Here is a 17,515-nt window from a genome sequence, read left to right as displayed (position 1 = left end):
GAAAAAAATGGCCACCAGGAGCTGTGGACTTGTAGTACAGGCACCAAACCCCAGTGATAATCCTGGAGGAAAGAAAAAAAAAAAGAAAAGGAAGGAAACTGGCAAAATAGCTCACCTGGATAGTGTGCCTTCTTTGCCATGCATATGATCCAAGTTTGGACCCAGACCCCACTGGATTGAAGGAAGCTTTGCTATGGTACCTTCTTTTTTCTGCCTCCATCTGAAAAAGCTCACTTAGAAAAGTGAAGCCCTGGAGAGGATGGGAGGGGGGGAACAGGGAAAGGAAGAGAAAGAAAGAAAGGAAAAAAAGAAAGGAAGGGAGGAAGGGAGGGAGGGAGGGAGGGAGGGAGGGAGGGAGGGAGGAAGGAAGGAAGGAAGGAAGGAAGGAAGGAAGGAAGGAAGGGTTGTGTTGTCATATCTATTCTCCAAACACTACCCTGAATTCCAGCAAATGCCGAGGTCCTGGACTAGAAGCCAGGTCAACATGTGGCAGCCCGCCACTAGAGGGTGGTATTTCTGCAGTTAAAGGGATCTTGAGATGCTATGAACTTGGACGGGAGGGGCGACTTGCAACCAACTGTTAACTGTATTGTAAAGCAGGAAAGGCAACAGCCTGTTCCTAGTGATTGAGGACTAATGAACAGGAGGACACAGGAACTCTTCTTGGAAAAGTAGATAGTGATCCTGAACTGTTCTCAAATGAAGAGAAGTCAATGGCAAAAAGATTACTCAGTTTATTTGCATATATACATTATCACCCCACGTAGCCAGCTCCACTCAGGAGTACTCAGCTCCCCATCACCCCACCAACACCCAAAACTACATGAGATTGGGTCCTGAATAAACAATGGCCAGGATTCATATCCGAGCCCTGCGGGTTATAACAACTCATTTAAGAAGAAAAAAGGAGAAGGAGGAGGAGGAGGAGGAGGAGGAGGAGGAAGAGGAGGAGAAGGAGGAGGAGGAAGAGGAGGAGAAGGAGGAGGAGGAGAAGGTGGAGGAGGAGGAGGAGGAGAAGAAGAAGAAGGGAGGAAGGAAGGAATGGAGGAGGAAAGGAAGAAAGAAAGCAGGGTTGGGGGTCGGGGTCGGTGCCTATGCGACATCCTTGCCCCATTGTAAACATTGACAACCAGGCTACTGGAGCCCAGACAAAGTGTGCAAATATGAGAGTACTACTTTGTGCCCAGAAGGCTGGGAACAGTCAGCTGTCATAGCAGTCCTGAGGTTCTGCCCTGCCAGGGCCAGGGGCAAAATCAAAGTGGCTGCCTGGATCCGAGGCCTCACATGAGACGGCAGTGGCACTTTTGTCCATAGGAATTTTCCACCCGGGAAATCTCCTGGATGATTTTGGTGAAGACGGCATGAGTCATCTGCAAGGACAGGGATCAGGGTCAAGAAGTCAGTTCACTGACAGCAGTGAACCCCCTTTCCCACCATTTCACCACCAAGCACTGCATTAGGAAAACACTGATACACCCCTCTCCCATACACACTATCGTCCTCATCTCCAGGCCCAGTACCTGATTCTTTCGAGCAGATGATTCCATATATATTGCACCCCAGGATTCTGCCAATTTCTTCCCTTCAACTGCCTGGACTTCCCTAGAAGTGAATTTGGGACATGGAGATGGAAAATTAGAATGTCCTCATGTGGGAGTTGGGCACTAGTGCAGCAGGTTAAGCGCAGGTAGGGCAAAACTCAAGGACCAACCTAAGGATCCTGGCTCGAGCCCCCGGCTCCCCACCTGTAGGGAAGTCGATTTACAAATGGTGAAGCAGGTCTGCAGGTATCTATCTATCTTTCTCTCTGTCTTCCCCTTCTCTCTCCATTTCTCTCTGTCCTACACAACAATGACTACAACAATAAAACAACAAGGTCAACAAAAGGGAATAAATAAAACAAAATATTTTTAAAAAGAATGTTCTAATGTTATCTGAAAAAAATCTTTAGCATCTCGATTTCCTGTGCTCCATCCAACTTCTCTGAAGTTTGGGAGAAGATTAAGAAAGGAGAAAACAAGGGGGCAGGGGAAATAGCATAATGGTTATGCAAACAGACTCTCATGCCTGAGGCTCCTTAGTCTCAGGTTCAATCCTCTGCACCGCCATAAGCCAGAGCTGAGCAGTGTTCTGGTGTTTCTGTCTCTCTGCATCTCTCTCAAAAATAAAATAAATAAAAATATTAAGAAAACAAGAAGGCTAGGACTGAGGCATGAAAAAAAAAGTTATAACTTTTGCAATAAAAGAGTTACCTTTGGGGGCTGGGTGGTGGTACACCCAGTTAAGCACACCTATTACTAAGTGCAAGGACCTGGGTTCAAACTCCTGCTCCCTACTTGCAGGGGGTTCACTCCATGAGCCATAAGCAAGTCTACAGGTGTCTTTGTCTAGGGATGGGGCAGTGGTGCACCTGGTTAAGTGCTCACATTACAGGTGTCTTTTTTATTTATTGCTCATGCCAGCACTACATAGCCACAGCTCCTGGCGGCTTTTTTTTTTTTCCTACTTTACTTTTAACAGGACAGAAAGAAATTGAGAGAGAGGAGATAAAGAGGGAGATGAAGGGCGAGGGTAGATAACATAATGGATATACAGAGAATTTCATGCCTGAGGCTCCAAAGTCCCAGGTTCAATCCTTTGCACCACCATAAACTAGAGCTGAACGGTACTCTAGTTAAAAGTGTGTGTGTGTGTGTGTGTGTGTGTGTGTGTGTGTGTGTGTGTGTGTGTAGGGAGACTAGACCTGCCTCACTGCTCATGAAGCTTCCCTACTCACAAACCCAGATCCTTGTGCATGGTGATATGGGTGATATGTCCTTAACTGAGTGCACCACCGCCTGCACCCCGCCCCCACACCGTGTCTATTGATCTCTCCCTCTCTCTTGCTACAAGTTCTCTCACAATTTCTCTCTATCCTATCCAATAAAATTTAAAAGGAAAAAAATGTCACCAGGAACAGGGGGTTATTCATAGTACCAGCACTGAGCTCCAGCAATAACCCCGGCAGGAATAAAAAACAAATAAATAGGGCAGGGGTAGATAGCATAATGGTTATGCAAAGAGATTCTCATGCCTGAAGCTCTAAAGTCCCAGGTTCAATCCCTTGAACTACCATAATACCAGAGCAGTGCTCTGGTAAAAAAAAAAAAAAAAAATTAATTAAAAAACAAATAAATAGGGAGTAGGACGGTAGCACAGCAGGTTAAGCACAGGTGGCGCAAAGCGCAAGTGGTACAAGGCGCAAGGACCGGAGTAAGGATCCCGGTTGGAGGCCCGGCTCCCCACCAGCAGAGGAGTCACTTCACAAGCGGTGAAGCTGGTCTGCAGGTGTCTGTCTTTCTCTCCCCCTCTCTGTCTACCCCTCCTCTCTCCATTTCTCTCAGTCTTATCCAACAACGACGACAGTAATAACTACAAGAAAAAGACAACAAGGGCAACAAAAGGCAATACATAAATAAATAAATATTTTAAAACATATTTTAAAAATAGGGGGTTGGGCGGTAGCGCAGTGGGTTAAGCGCACGTGGCAAAGCACAGGGACCAGGGTAAGGATCCCGGTTCGAGCCCCCTGGCTTCCCACCTGCAGGGGAGTCGCTTCACAGGCTGTGAAGCAGGTCTGCAGGTGTCTTATCTTTCTCTCCCTCTCTCTGTCTTCCCCTCCTCTCTCCATTTCTGTCTGTCCTGTCCAACAACGGACGACATCAACAATAATAACCACAACAAGGCTACAACAAAGGCAACAAAGGGGGAGGGGGTTGGCCTCCAGGAGCAGTGGATTCATGGTACAGGCACCCAGATCCAGCAATAACCCTGGAGGGAAACGAACAAACAAAAAACCAAATAAATAAATGAGTTATCTTTGCAGTCCACTGGATCCTCAAGCCTGAGGTCCCAAATTCAATCCCACATGCTGTGGTTCTCCTTTCTGTGTAATAAATTTAAAAAGATGGGGGGAAGCCCAGTGGATTAAAGATTAGAGTCTCAAGTAGGCATGTGCCAGAACAGTACTCTGGTTCTCTCATAAACAAACACTTGGGGGAGAAGCCACTAGGGAACTAGCATAACAGCTATATGAAAGACTTTCATGCCTGAAACTTGTTTTTTGTTTGTTTGTTTGTTTGTTTGTTTTGTTCTGTACCAGGGTTATCACTAGTACTTACAAATCAAATCTACCACTCCCAGATGCCATTTCTTTTCTTTCTTTTTTTGGACAGAGAGAAACTAAGAGGGAAAAAAGAAGGAAATAGGGAGAGAGGAAAAAGAAACACTTACAACACTGCTTCACTGCTTGTGAAGCTCCCCCCTGCAGGTGGGGTCTGGGAGCTTGAACCTGGGTCCATGTGGTAATATGTGCAGTCTACTAGGTGCATCACTGCCCAACCCCAGGCCCCCAGTTTAATCCCACCATGAGCAGTGCTCTTAAAAGTAATCCAGTGTATGTTGGTAGAGCCTTACACATGTTTCAGCCTACCCTTCCCAGGTCAACTTTTTTCTTTTTGTTTCAGAAAAAGTGACAAAGCTCCACCACACATACTGCTTTCCCTGGTGCTGGGATAGCTCCATGTCCTACTGGGGTTCAAACATGAAGCCTCGGGGCAGAAGGAGAGAGCATAACGCAAAGAGACTCTCATGCCTGAGGCTCCAGAGTCCCAAATTCAATCCCCGGAAGAGCTTAACAGTGCTCTGGTAAAAAAAAAAAAAAAAAAAAATTAATTAATTAATTTTAAAAAAGAGGCCTGGGTGATGGTGCACCTGGTTAAACACACATATTACAATGCACAAGGACCCAGGTTCGAGCCCCCAGTCCCCACCTGCAAGGGGAAAGTTTTGCAAGTGGTGAAGCAGGGCTACAGGAGTCTCTCTGTCTCTCTCCCTCCCTATCTCCCCCTTCCTCTCAACTTCTGGCTGTCTCTATCCAATAAATAAAGATAATAATAAATAAATAAATAAGCCTCACTCACATGTGGTAAAATGTGTTCTCTCCTTTTTTTAAATGTATCCATCTCTTTACTTATTTATTCCCTTTTGTTGTCCTTATTTTATTGCTGTAGTTATTATTGCTGTCGGCGTTGGATAGGACAGAGAGAAATGGAAAGAGGAGGGGAAGACAGGGGGGTGAGAAAGATAAGACACCTGCAGACCTGCTTCACCGCTTGTGAAGCGACTCCCCTGCAGGTGGGGAGCCAGGGGCTCAAACCAGGATCCTTATGCCAGTCCTTCTGCTTTGCGCCCTGTGCGCTTAACCTGCTGTGCTACCACCCAACCCCCAAAATGTGTGTTTTCTTGGATAAGCTTTCTCTTGGTTCCTGCCTGAATCTTTAAATTAGAAATAAAAGAAGAGGGTGGGGGGTAGATAGCATAGTGGTTATGCAAAGAGACTCCCATTTCTGAAGTTCCAGAGTCCCAGGTTCAATCCCCCACACCACCATAAGCCAGAGATGAGCAGTGCACTGGTAAAAAAAAAAAATGAAAAGAGATAAAATGACTTGTTCACGTCAATCCTAGAGGCCAGACTAGAGCCTGACAGATTCTTAGTTCAGCTCATTTGCCTTTGCCTTGAAATACAGAAATTGCTAAAAAATTAATAAAAATAAAAAAATTAAAAAATAAAAAGAAATTGCCATACCTTTCCAGTGAGAGATCTGCCTTATTCCCTACTAGCACCACTGGCAGCCTGTAAGTAAGCCACAGTTACTACAGGAACCCCTGCCCTTTCCCATTCCCTACAGGTCCCAATAGCCTCATATCAGGGCTGGACAACTTCCCATTAAATAAAACCAATGCCCTTGCCACCCCACGCCCACAACTTGGGCCAGTGCTCCCCTCCATCCTTTCATGTCCACACTGTGGTTCTATCCACTTACCGAATTTTCCCGTGGACTTCATGTAGCTTTTGGTATAGGCTCTCAATGATTTGGAAACTTTAAACACAGGAATTAACATTATAACCTTATTCTGGGAAAGCTCTCAGATTTTCCAAATCCCCCATCCCCAACTTTGGCTCCTTACCTATGCAGAGAAGTGACAGAATACACAAGCACATAACCATGGACCCCGATAACCAGTGAATAGGGCAGAATGCTGTACTCATCCTGGAAAAAAAGAAATCAAGGCAAATCAGCACCTGGAGCCACAACACTCAAATGCAAAGGTCAGTGGGACTGCATTGTGAGAATTCTCACTGTGGTACTCCCTACCTCCATCATGTCTATTCAACAGATGTTTACAGAGTAGCTCCAAGGAATAGTACATACCTGCTAAATACCTTTCTTTTAAAAGTTCTCTTATAGATGAGCCACCAAAGCTACCAGACTTTCATCTCCCATGACTGACACCAGACCCCAAACTGGTACCTGCCCTGCTGTATCCTCCAGGTGGAGGTGAAATTCATCTTTGCCAAGAGTCATTATCTTGCTGTAAGCTGAAAAGAAAACTTGACCGTGAGGTTCCACATAGGGATATTAGCCCCACCCTCCAAACTTTCTTAATTCTGGGGATGACAGGTGAACCAAGTCCAAGGGACATAGCTGTACAGAAAACCAGAGACATTGTAGTTGCCTACATCTTCTACATAGTATCTTATGATGCTCATTCTAGCTCCACTGATAGGACACAACTGGGTTTAATGCCTAATTAAACAAGAAAGACCCTCAGCGCCAGGAAAATCTCAAGTTATGGAGTTGAGTGGGGCAACCAGCACCTCCCTGACCAAACCCTACGGTGTTTACTCACTATTCTCCACTGTGGGGTCATAGTCTTCCAGGAATTTGCCCTCCATAAATTGATGTGCCAAAGATGTCTTCCCTGTGGCAAAAAGTGGTTAGTGTATCACCTATTTACATTCATACCCTCTGTCCTTTCAGGCTGTGGCTCAGGACGAAAGGGGACCCTAAATTAACGCCCTGACCTGTGATTGCCCGTGCAATACCTACCTTACCCTACCTACCCCTCTCTCCTTTTCACTCAGGGTTCCAGCACCAAGGCTCCAACAAGCATTCCATAGCACCGCAGGAAGCCATCCATCCCCCCCTCCCCTCCCCATCCACCCCACCTCCTTGAAAGATCCAGAATCTTTAGGATTAAGTGTGGCTAGCAGAGCGCACCTACAGCTAGTACCACCCATACCTCATCCTGCAGTGGAACACTGTGAACCACTAGAAGTCCCTACAGCAAGGCGCTTGCATGCTCCAGCTTCCTGCAGCCCTCCCTTCTCACGTTAGCACCACTCGGACCTTTCCTCCTCCATCCATTCCTTCAACCCTCGCTCTTCGCCCCTCTTCCTCCCGGCTCGCGCTCTGGCGGCGCGCCTCCTCCAGTTACACAGCCGTGGCGCGTCCCAACTCTCCCTGGATCGCAGCCTCACCTACAGAGCGGTATCCTAGGAGGACCACCTTCCTGTAGCGCACCACCGGCATGGCAGGAGCCGGCCCGCTCCGAGGGGCTCGCAGAGCTGCAGGCTGAGCGAGCCCAAAGTCGAGATGGTCAAATGTCTGCAGACGCCACAGCCGGCACTAGAAAGCCGCTCACCTAGCAGCCTTGGGTAAGCTATACGGAAACCAAAACAAGCGCCGCGCCCGGAGCCGGCCACGTGATCACAACACAGCCAGACTGGAGCGGCAGTGGGCGCCGGGGGAATTACCTTACCGCGCCTCTCCGGGCTCCGCCCCCCAGGTCGCTTCCCATTGGTCCTTTACATGGGGTAAGGGCGGGGCTGCCCGCAGGAGCTAAGGGCGGGCCTCACGTGGAGCGGGAGAACCAGGCGCTGCGCGTGCGCAGAGTGAAGCCGGTTCATTCATAAAGAAACAGAAAGGAACCCGGAGTCCTAGAGGTGTTTGCGTATTAACAGCCTATCACAAATGGCTGCGAAGAATAGCGGGTGGAAAAATACCCGTTGTATCTTGGCTGGGATTTTTGGTGAAAATACTCTAGAACTCTCCTTTGCAAAATCTCTGAGGTGCTCCGATGGGGGTGGGGTGAGGTGGGGTGGGGAGAATGCCAAAGTTCTGATTCCCCCAACCTTCAGCTCCAATTCTTTTATTGTCATGGTTTCCACAGTCTTCCAAGATCTAACTTTGGAACTACAATTCTTGGAGAAATGTTATAATTTGTGGCCGGGTGGTCTGCTATTTCGTTGTCATCATCATCATCAATGCATTATTTTATTCAACAAATATTAGACATATTTGTTAGATTTGTTTTATTTATTTTTTATTATTTTTAAAAAATATTTATTTATGCAGGGGTAGATAGCATAATGGTTATGACAGCCCTCATGCCTGAGGCTCCAAAGTCCCAGGTTCAATCCCCTGCACCACCATAAACCAGAGCTGAGCAGTGCTCTGGTAAAATATTTATATATTCCCTTTTGTTGCCCTTGTTTTTTTTATTGTTGCAGTTATTATTGTTGTTGTTATTGATGTCATTGTTGTTGGATAGGACAGAGAAATGGAGAGAGGAGGGGAAGAGGAAGAGGAGGGGGAGAGAAAGATAGACACCTGCAGACCTGCTTCACCACCTGTGAAGTGTCTCCACTGCAGGTGGGGAGCGAGGGGTTCGAACCAGGATTCTTACATCGGGTCCTTGCGCTTTGCGCGCCACCTGTGCTTAACCCGCTGAGCTAGCGCCTAACTCCCTCAATTTGTTTTATTTATCAACGATATAAAGAAAGAACCAGGGCAGGGAAGATAGCATAATGGTTATGCAAACAGCCTCTCATGCCTGAGGCTCCTAAATTCCAGATTCAATCCCCCACACCACCATAAGCCAGAGTTGAGCAGTGCTCTGGTGTTTCTCTCTGTCTCTCTCTCTCTGCATCTCTCTCAAAAATAAAATAAATAAAAAATATTTAAAAAAAAAAAAAAGAACCAGAGCATCACTTCTACACATGGAGTACTAGGGACTGAACTCAAGACCTCACACTTATGAATTCACTCTATACTCCATGCCACCTCCCAGGCTGCATCTGGAGACCTAAAACCACAATGTATCTGTAGAGTACTGACTCCCTCGAACTGAATGTACCAGAGTGGTGCTCTGGCTCTCTCTAGTATATATATTTTCTTTTGAAAAGGGAGCAGAGGAAAAACCTCACATAAATAGTGTGCTGTTTTTGCCAGGCGTTCAGGCTTGAACCCAGCTCCCACCACAGTAAAGGAGGCTTTGGCATTGTAGTCATATTCACTCTCTATCTCTGCTTCTCTGTCTCTATCTAAGAAAGGGGGGTGGGTAGGGGGAGACAGTATAATGGTTATGCAGAGCATAACTGTCAAGTCTCGTTCTCCTAAATCCCATGTTTAATCCCCACCCCTCACCATGCCACCCTAAGCACTGTAAGCAGCTTTGGTGCTGTGGTTTCTCTCCGTGTCTCTATCTAAAAATGGTAGAATGAATGCCTGGTATGCATCAAGCCCTGGGTTTCATCCCCAGCAATACAAATGGTAGGATGGTGCTCTAGTCCCTCTCACAGAAAAGTAAAGTAGGGTGTTTTGTTTTGAAGAGTACTGCTTGTGGTCTGGGAGGTGGCACTGTAGATGAAAGCACTGGACTCTCAAGCATGAGGTCCCAAGTTTGATCCTCGGCAGCACATGTACTAGAGTAACTTCTATTTTTTTTTTCTCCTCCTATATTTCTCATGAATAAATAAAATCTTTAAAAGTGGAGGGGGGCGGCGATAGCGCAGTGGGTCAAGCACACATGGTGCAAAGCACAAGGACCAGTGTAAAGATCCCAGTTCAAGCCCATGGTGACCCACCTGCAGGGAGGTCACTTCACAAGTGATGAAGCAGATCTGCAGGTGTCTGTCTTTCTTTTTTTTTTCCTTTTCTTTTTCTTTCTTTTTTCTTTTTTTTTTTTTTTTACCAGAGCACTGTTCGGCTCTGGCTTATGGTGGTGCAGGGGATTGAACCTGGGACTCTGGAGCCTCAGGCATGAGAGTCTGTTTACATAACCATTATGCTGTCTATCCTCCGTCCTTGGTTTCTGTCTTTCTCTCCCCCTCTCTGTCTTCTCTTTTCTCCATTTCTCTCTCTGCCCTATCCAACAACAACAACAGTACTATGACAACAGCAATGATAAACAAGGGCAACAAAAGAGAAAAAAATGGCTTCCAGGAGCAGTAGATTTGTAGTGTGTGGACACCGAGCCCCAGGAATAACCCTGGAGGCAAAAAAAAAAAAAAAAAGTATTGGGGCCCCAGCTGTAGCTCAGAGGGTTAAAAGCACCTGCAGGTGTCTATCTTTCTCTTCCCCTCCTCTCTCCATTTCTCTCTGTCCCATCTAACAATGACATCAATAACAACAACAATAATAACTACAACAATAAAAAACAATAAAGGCAACAAAAGGGAAAATAAATATTTTAAAAAAGAGAGAGAGAGAGAGAAAGATACCACAACACCAATGTTTACCCCACAGTAGCAGAGACTGGGTTTAAGCCTGTGCAGGGCGAAGCAGACACCTTCCCTGGTGAGCTATCCTGTCTGGCCGACAATATCTATCTTTCAATGGATTCTCTTTGCAATTCTGTTTTCTCTTCTGGAACCATTCCCCCCCCGCCCCCCAGCTTTACTGCTGGGAATGCCAGCATTATAAATCCACTGCTCCTGGCAGCCATTTTTTTTTCCTTCTAGTTATTTTTTTTTTTTCCTTCTTCATTTTACTCAATAGGAGAAAGAGAAATTGAGAGAGAAAGGGGAGATAGAGAGGGAAAGAAAAAGATAGACACCTGCAGACCTGTTTCACCACTTGTGAAACATCCCCACTGCAGGTGGGGAGCTTGAACCCCTGCATTTAACTGCGTGTGCCACTGCCTGCCCTCCTGGACCCATTCATACGTGAATGGAAGTCTAAAAGAATCACACCACATTCCTACAGCTTTGGTGCTGGCTGTCTTCTGGGCCTGGCTGTCTGCATCTCTCTCAGCCTTTGGCTAGCTTAAGCCTCCTTCATAGTGGCAGAAGAATCTAAGAGAATGATGGCAGGAAGGATAAGGTTCCTGGAAGCTTTAAGCTCTGGAACTCATGGAGCATGACTTCTGCCACAGGCTGTCGGCTAAACAAAACAACATATATATATATGGTGGGGAGGGGCAAGGCCAAGAATTAACTCAGGCCTGCATGCTTCCAATTCAGTACACCACTCTAAGCTTTTTTTTTCTTTTTCTCAGTGCTAGGGAATGAATTGACGCCCTTGAACATACACAATACTGTTCAGCAATCTCTAGTTCTTGCTCACTCAGTTTCTATTTATCTATTTATTTTTTAATATTTTATTTATTTTTTAATTTCTTTATTGGGGAATTAATGTTTTACATTCAACAGTAAATACAATAGTTTGTACATGCATAACATTCCCCAATTTTTAAATTTTTTGTTATATCTATTTATTTTCCCTTTTTGTTGCTCTTGTTTTCATTGTTGTAGTTGTTGTTGATGTCGTTGTTAGACAGGACAGAGAGAAATGGAGAGAGGAGGGGAAGACGGAGAAGGGGAGAGAAAGATAGACACCTGCAGACCTGCTTCACCACCTGTGAAGCAACTACCCTATAGGTGGGGAACCTGCGGCTCAAAGCGGGATCCTTACACTGGTCCTTGAGCTTTGTGCCACGTGCGCTTAACCCGCTGAGCTACCGCCGACTCCCATATTTTATTTTAACACAAGTGATACAGAGAGAAAGACTAAAGCCCTCCTCAGCTCTGGTTTATGGTGGTGCTGAGATCTTTGGGGCCTCAAGCATGAAAGCCATTATGCTAGTCCTCAACCCTCATTTTCTCTCTCTCTCGGCAGAAAAAGTGAAAGAAACCACAGGGCCAAAGCTTTCTTCAATGTGATGGAGACTGAGCTTGAACCTGGGCAACTGACACAGCAAAGAGATACACTGTCCAAGTGAAGTATCTTGCTGGCCCCGCCTTCTTTGTCTCACTTCATGTATTTCTTTCTCATTAATAAAAACAAATAAATTGGGAGTCTGGCGGTAGTGCAGTGGGTTAAGTGCATGTGGTGCAAAGTTCAAGGATCCCGGTTCAAGCCTCCGGCTCCCCACCTACAGGGGAGTCGCTTCACCGGCAGTGAGGCAAGTCTGCAAGTGTCTGTCTTTCTCTCCCCCTCTCTGTCTTCCCCTCCACTCTCCATTTCTCTGTCCTATCCAACAACAATGGCATAAATAACAATAATAATAACTACTACAACAATAACAACAAAAAACGAGGTAGATAACATAATGGTTATGCAATGATACTCTCCTGCCTGAGGCTCCAAAGTCCCAGGTTTAATCCCCCGTACCACCATAAACTGGAGCTGAGCAGTGCTCTGGTGAAAAAAAAAAAAAGGGCAAAAAAAGGGAATAAATAAATCATTTAAAAGTGGAAGTGAGGGGAGTCGGGCGGTAGCGCAGTGGGTTAAGCACAGGTGGCGCAAAGCTCAAGGACCGACTAAGGATCCCGGTTCGAGCCCCTGGCTCCCCACCTGGGAGTCGCTTCACAGGCAGTGAAGCAGGTGTCTATCTTTCTCTCCTCCTCTCTGTCTTCCTCTCCTCTATCCATTTCTCTCTGTCCTATCTAACGACAACATCAATTACAACAACAATAACTACAACAATAAAACAACTAGGGCAACAAAAGGGAATAAATAAATATTTAAAAAAAGAAAAGAAAAATGGGGGAAAAAAGTGGAATTGGGGGAGTCAGGCAGTAGCTCAGCTGGTTAAGAGCTCGTGGTACGAAGCACAAGGACCAGCATAAGGATCTCAGTTGGAGCCCCCCGCTACCCACCTACAGGGGGGTGGCTTCACAGGTGGTGAAGCAAGTCTGCATGTGTCTATCTTTCTCTCCACCTCTCTGTCTTCCCCTCCTCTCTCTATTTCTATCTAACAAGGATGACATCAATAATAACAGTGATAACTACAACAATAAAAAAGGGCAACAAAAGGGAATAAATAAATAAACAAATCATTTAAAAGTGGAAGTGAGTTAGAATTTGGCTAACCTGGTAGAGTGCTCATGCTACCATGCATGAGGATCTGGGTTCAAGTTCTCAGTCCCCATATGGAGGGAGAGGCAGGAGAGCAGTGCCTACTTCTGCTAGCATGGAGGGTAAAACACGGAGCCATTTAAGGGAAATGGGAAGTACTTAGTTCCTCTCTGAGGACCTTGCTCAATCCAGGAACCACAAGGAGCAATTTACAAAAGAACTGAAGCTTGATCTGCTGGGACTGGCAGACCTTGATAGTGCTTCTCCTAAGGCCTCTACCTCAGACTCACTTGGCGGCTTTGTCAGGGAGACCATGGCACAAAGCACTACAAGTTTTGTAGATCTGGGCAGGACCCACAAATGTGCTTTTTGAATGAATTTCCGGGTGGTGTGAGATCACTGTGCTGGGGACCAGCTCCAAGAACCACTGCTCGAGCGTGGCTTCATTGTATAGTAGTTGGGCAACTGTAGCCCAGATAAACAGTAGCGGAACACAGGCTTTGCAGTCATCCAGACAGGTTTCAAATCTTGGCTGACCCACTGCATGATTCAGGCTGGTTACTCAACTACTGAGCCTCAGTTTCTCTTCTGGGAGATGGTTATAACAGCAAAGTAATGGCTGTCTATCTGTTTTTCTGGCTACCTGCAGGAAAGTGGAGTTCCAGGCTGGGGAGTGTTGGTGGTATGAGCAGTCTGCTATTTGTAGTGTCCAATGTTTAGTGGCAGTTATCACAATGTCCTCACTGCCTGAAGTCTGTGAGGCTGAGGCTTGAACCCAGATCCTTGCACCAGTCCTTGCACTTCATACTATGTGCACTTAGCCCGGTGCACTACTGCCCAGCCCCCTAGTCCTCTGTTTCTCTCTCCTTACTCAATAAGTAAATATTTTTTAATTAAAAAATGGTGGCCAGGTGGTGGTGCAACCAGCTGAGTGCACAAGACCAGGGTTCAAGTCCCTTGTTGCCCACCTTCCTGGAGGGTAAGCTTCATGAGAGGTGAAGCAGCGCTGCCAGTCTTTCCCCTCTCTGTCTCCCCTGCCCCTCTTGATTTCTGGCTGTCTCTATCCAACAAATAAATAAAGATAATAATAATAAAAAATTTAAACCCGCCTCTCCTCATCAGTTATTAGTTACTTCAAAAAAAAGGGGGGGCTGTTTTCCTCATGTTTAACAAGCATATCACAGATGTTTATTTTACTTTTCTTTTTTTTGCCTCCAGGGTTATTGCTGGGGCTCAGTGACTGCACTATGAATCCACTGCTTCTGGAGGCCTTTTTAAATTTTTTTTGTTGTTGTTGTCCTTATTTTATCATTGTTGTGGTTATTGTTGTCATTATTGGTGTCATTGTTGTTGGATAGGACAGAGAGAAATGGAGAGAGGAGGGGGAGAGAAAGGTAGACACCTGCAGACCTGCTTCACCACCTGTGAAGTGACTCCCCTGCAGGTGGGGAGCCAGGGGCTCCAACCGGGATCCTTATGCCGGTCCTTGTGCTTTGCTACCAGCCCAGCCCCCTTTTACTTTCTTTTTACCAGAGTGCTGCTTAGTTCTGGCTTATGGTGGTATGGGGGGATAGAATTTGGGACTTTGGAGCCTCAGGCATGAGAGTCTCTTTGCATAACCATTATGCTATCTACCCTCCACCCCATATCACAGATATTTATTTATATGCACCATCTAATGAACTTCAAGTTCATGAGGAAGCAAATACTGAGCTTACTTAAGTATCCCAGCTTCTTAGAGGTGGCCACAAATACCTGAATAATGGACGTTCAGTGTTTCTGTAGTCTCTTGTGTTGTGTAATGTTGCTTGGACTGGATCAATGCCTTTTCTTTCTTTTTTAAAAATTTTTGTCTTCCTATTAATGGGAGACTCCCCAAATACCACCTTGGATTTGGGATTATCATTTTTTTGTTAAAGATTTTGTTTATTGGGCGCAGGGTAGATAGCATAATGGTTATGTAAACAGACTCTCATGCCTGAGGCTCCAAAGTCCCAGGTTCAATCCCCCACACCACCATAAGCAGAGCTGAACAGTGCTCTGGTTAATAAAAACTTAAAAATAATTAAAAATAAAATATTTTGTTTATTTATTAATGAGAAAGATAGGAGAAGACAGAGAAAGAACCAGACATCACTCTGGTACATGTGCTGCTGGGGATTGAACTCATGACCTCATGCTTGAGTGTCCAGTGCTTTATCCACTGAGCCATCTCCTGGACCACAATGCCTTTATTTTCTTGTTCCTTCACTGAAGTGCATCATTAAATCAAAATCACAAGAGAAAGGCATAGATAGCATAAAGATTATGCAAAGAAACTCTCATGCCAGAGGCTCCAAAGTCCCGGGTTCAATCCCTTGCACCACCTTAAGACAGAGCTGAGCAGTGCTCTGGTAAAATAAATAAATAAAATCACAAGCACACAATTTTGTGAGCCATCATTGACACTGAAGTTCTTTGTAGCACGGTCACTGTAAACTTTACACAACTTTTCAAAAGCTTGACACGTTTTTCCCCGTATGGAAATAAAACCTGAAAATAAGGAGAAAAATGCATGGTTTGGTCTTCTATTTTTCTTTAATTTTTTTTTCCTTTTTTATTTATTTCTTTATTTCCTTTTGTTGCCCTTGTTGTTTCATTGTTGTTGTTATTGATATCGTTGTTGGATAGGACAGAGAGAAATGGAGAGAGGAGGGGAAGACAGAGAACGGGAGAGAAAGACAGACACCTGCAGACCTGCTTCACCACTTGTGAAGCGACTCCCCTGCAGGTGGGGAGCTGGAGGCTCGAACCGGGATCCTTCTACTGGTCCTTAGCTTTGCGCCACATGTGCTTAACCCCTGCGCTACTGCCCAACTCCCATGGTTTAGTCTTCTATCTTCAATTTGGAAAATCCCCTAAACTCAACCAAATCAATAAGTTTATATTTATTTAAAAAAAATTTTTTACAACAAGGGCAACAAAAGGGAATAAATAAAAATAAATATAAAAAATATTTTTAAATTTTTTTTAATTGTATGCCTAGTGAATTTTTAAAAATATTTAATTTTTTTAAAGATTTTATTTATTAGTGAGAAAGATAGGAGAGAGAGAAAGAACCAGACATCACTCTGGTACATGTGCTGCTGGGGATTGAACTCAGGACCTCATGCTTGAGAGTCTGATGCTTTATCCACTGCGTCACCTCCCAGACCACGTATTTATTTATTTATTTATTTATTTTCCCTTTTGTTGCCCTTGTGTTTTTTTAATCATTGTTGTATTTGTTGTTATTTTTTAAATTTTTTAAAAATATTTGTTTTATTTATTTATTCCCTTTTGTTGCCCTTGTTGTTGTTTTTATGTTTTATTTTATTTTATTTATTTTCTCTTTTGTTGCCCTTGTTGCCTTTTTTTTATTGTTGTTGTAGTTATTATTGTTGTTGTTATTGATGTGGTTGTTATTAGATAGGACAGAGAGAAATGGAGAGAGGAGGGGAAGACAGAGGCGGGAGAGGAAGATAGACACCTGTAGACCTGCTTCACCGCCTGTGAAGCGACTCCCCTGCAGGTGCGGAGCCGGGGGCTGGAACCCGGATCCTTATGCCGGTCCTTGCGCTTTGCGCCACCTGCGTTTAACCCATTGCGCTACCACCCGACTCCCGCCCTTGTTGTTTTATTGTTGTAGTTATTATTGTTGTTGTCGTTGTTGGATAGGACAGAGAGAAATGGAGAGAGGAGGGGAAGACAGAGAGGAGGAGAGAAAGATAGACACCTGCAGACCTGATTCACCGCCTGTGAAGCGACTCCCCTGCAGGTGGGGAGCCGGGGGCTGGAACAGGATCCTTAAGCCCGTCCTTGCATTTTGCGCCACGTGCACTTAACCCGCTGCACTACCACCCAACCCCCCTGGGAAAACATGAGATTGTACCCCATGACAACATTTTCTTTTTAAAAAAAATATTTTTATTAATTTTATTATTGAATAGAGACAGAGAGAAACTGAGAAAGGAGACAGAGAGATACCTGCAGCCCTACTTCACCACTCATGAAGCTTTCCCCCTGCAGATGGGGACCAGGAGCTTGAACCTTGGTCCTTGAGCACTGTTTTTTTTTTTTTTTTTTGCCTCCAGGGTTATCGCTGGAACTCGGTGCCTGCACTACGAATCCACTGCTTCTGGAGGCTTTTTTTTCCCACCTTTTGTTGCCCTTGTTGTTTATTGCTGTCGTTATTCATTATTGTTGGATAGGACCAAAAGAAATCAGGAGAGGAGGGGAAGACAGAGAAGATGAGAAAAAGATAGACACCTGCAGACCATCTGTGAAGTGACCCCTCCCCCAGGTGGGGAGCCTGGGGCTGGAACCAGGATCCTTAGGCCGGTTCTTGTGCTTTGAGCCATGTGCACTTAACCTGCTGCACCACCACCCAGGCCCCCCCAAAGTAGAATAAATTTGAGAAGGAGAGAGAAACAAAACAACAGAGCCTCACTCTGGCATATATGATGCCAAGGATCCAATTTGAAGTCTAATATTTGAGATTTCAGTGTTTTATCCACTGCATCACCTCATAG

The 17,515-nt window shown here is 45.2% G+C and overlaps 1 protein-coding gene across 1 annotated transcript; it reads right to left on the bottom strand.

Moving 5' to 3' along the window:
* Nucleotides 1–714: 714 nt before the first annotated feature.
* RHEBL1 (RHEB like 1) lies at nt 715–7,593 on the bottom strand. Its single transcript, XM_007528542.3, has 8 exons — nt 7,364–7,593; nt 6,733–6,804; nt 6,354–6,421; nt 6,010–6,092; nt 5,865–5,921; nt 5,627–5,674; nt 1,521–1,602; nt 715–1,370 (listed from the first exon to the last, which is right to left on the bottom strand). The coding sequence occupies exons 1-8, from the start codon at nt 7,413–7,415 to the stop codon at nt 1,281–1,283; spliced, it is 552 nt and encodes a 183-aa protein (XP_007528604.1). The 5' UTR covers nt 7,416–7,593; the 3' UTR covers nt 715–1,280.
* Between the last annotated feature and the right edge of the window lie 9,922 nt (nt 7,594–17,515).

This window comes from Erinaceus europaeus, chromosome 7 (assembly GCF_950295315.1).
Source record: "Erinaceus europaeus chromosome 7, mEriEur2.1, whole genome shotgun sequence".
NCBI classification, from domain to species: domain Eukaryota; kingdom Metazoa; phylum Chordata; class Mammalia; order Eulipotyphla; family Erinaceidae; genus Erinaceus; species Erinaceus europaeus.
This window is presented reverse-complemented; position numbering and strand designations above follow the sequence as displayed.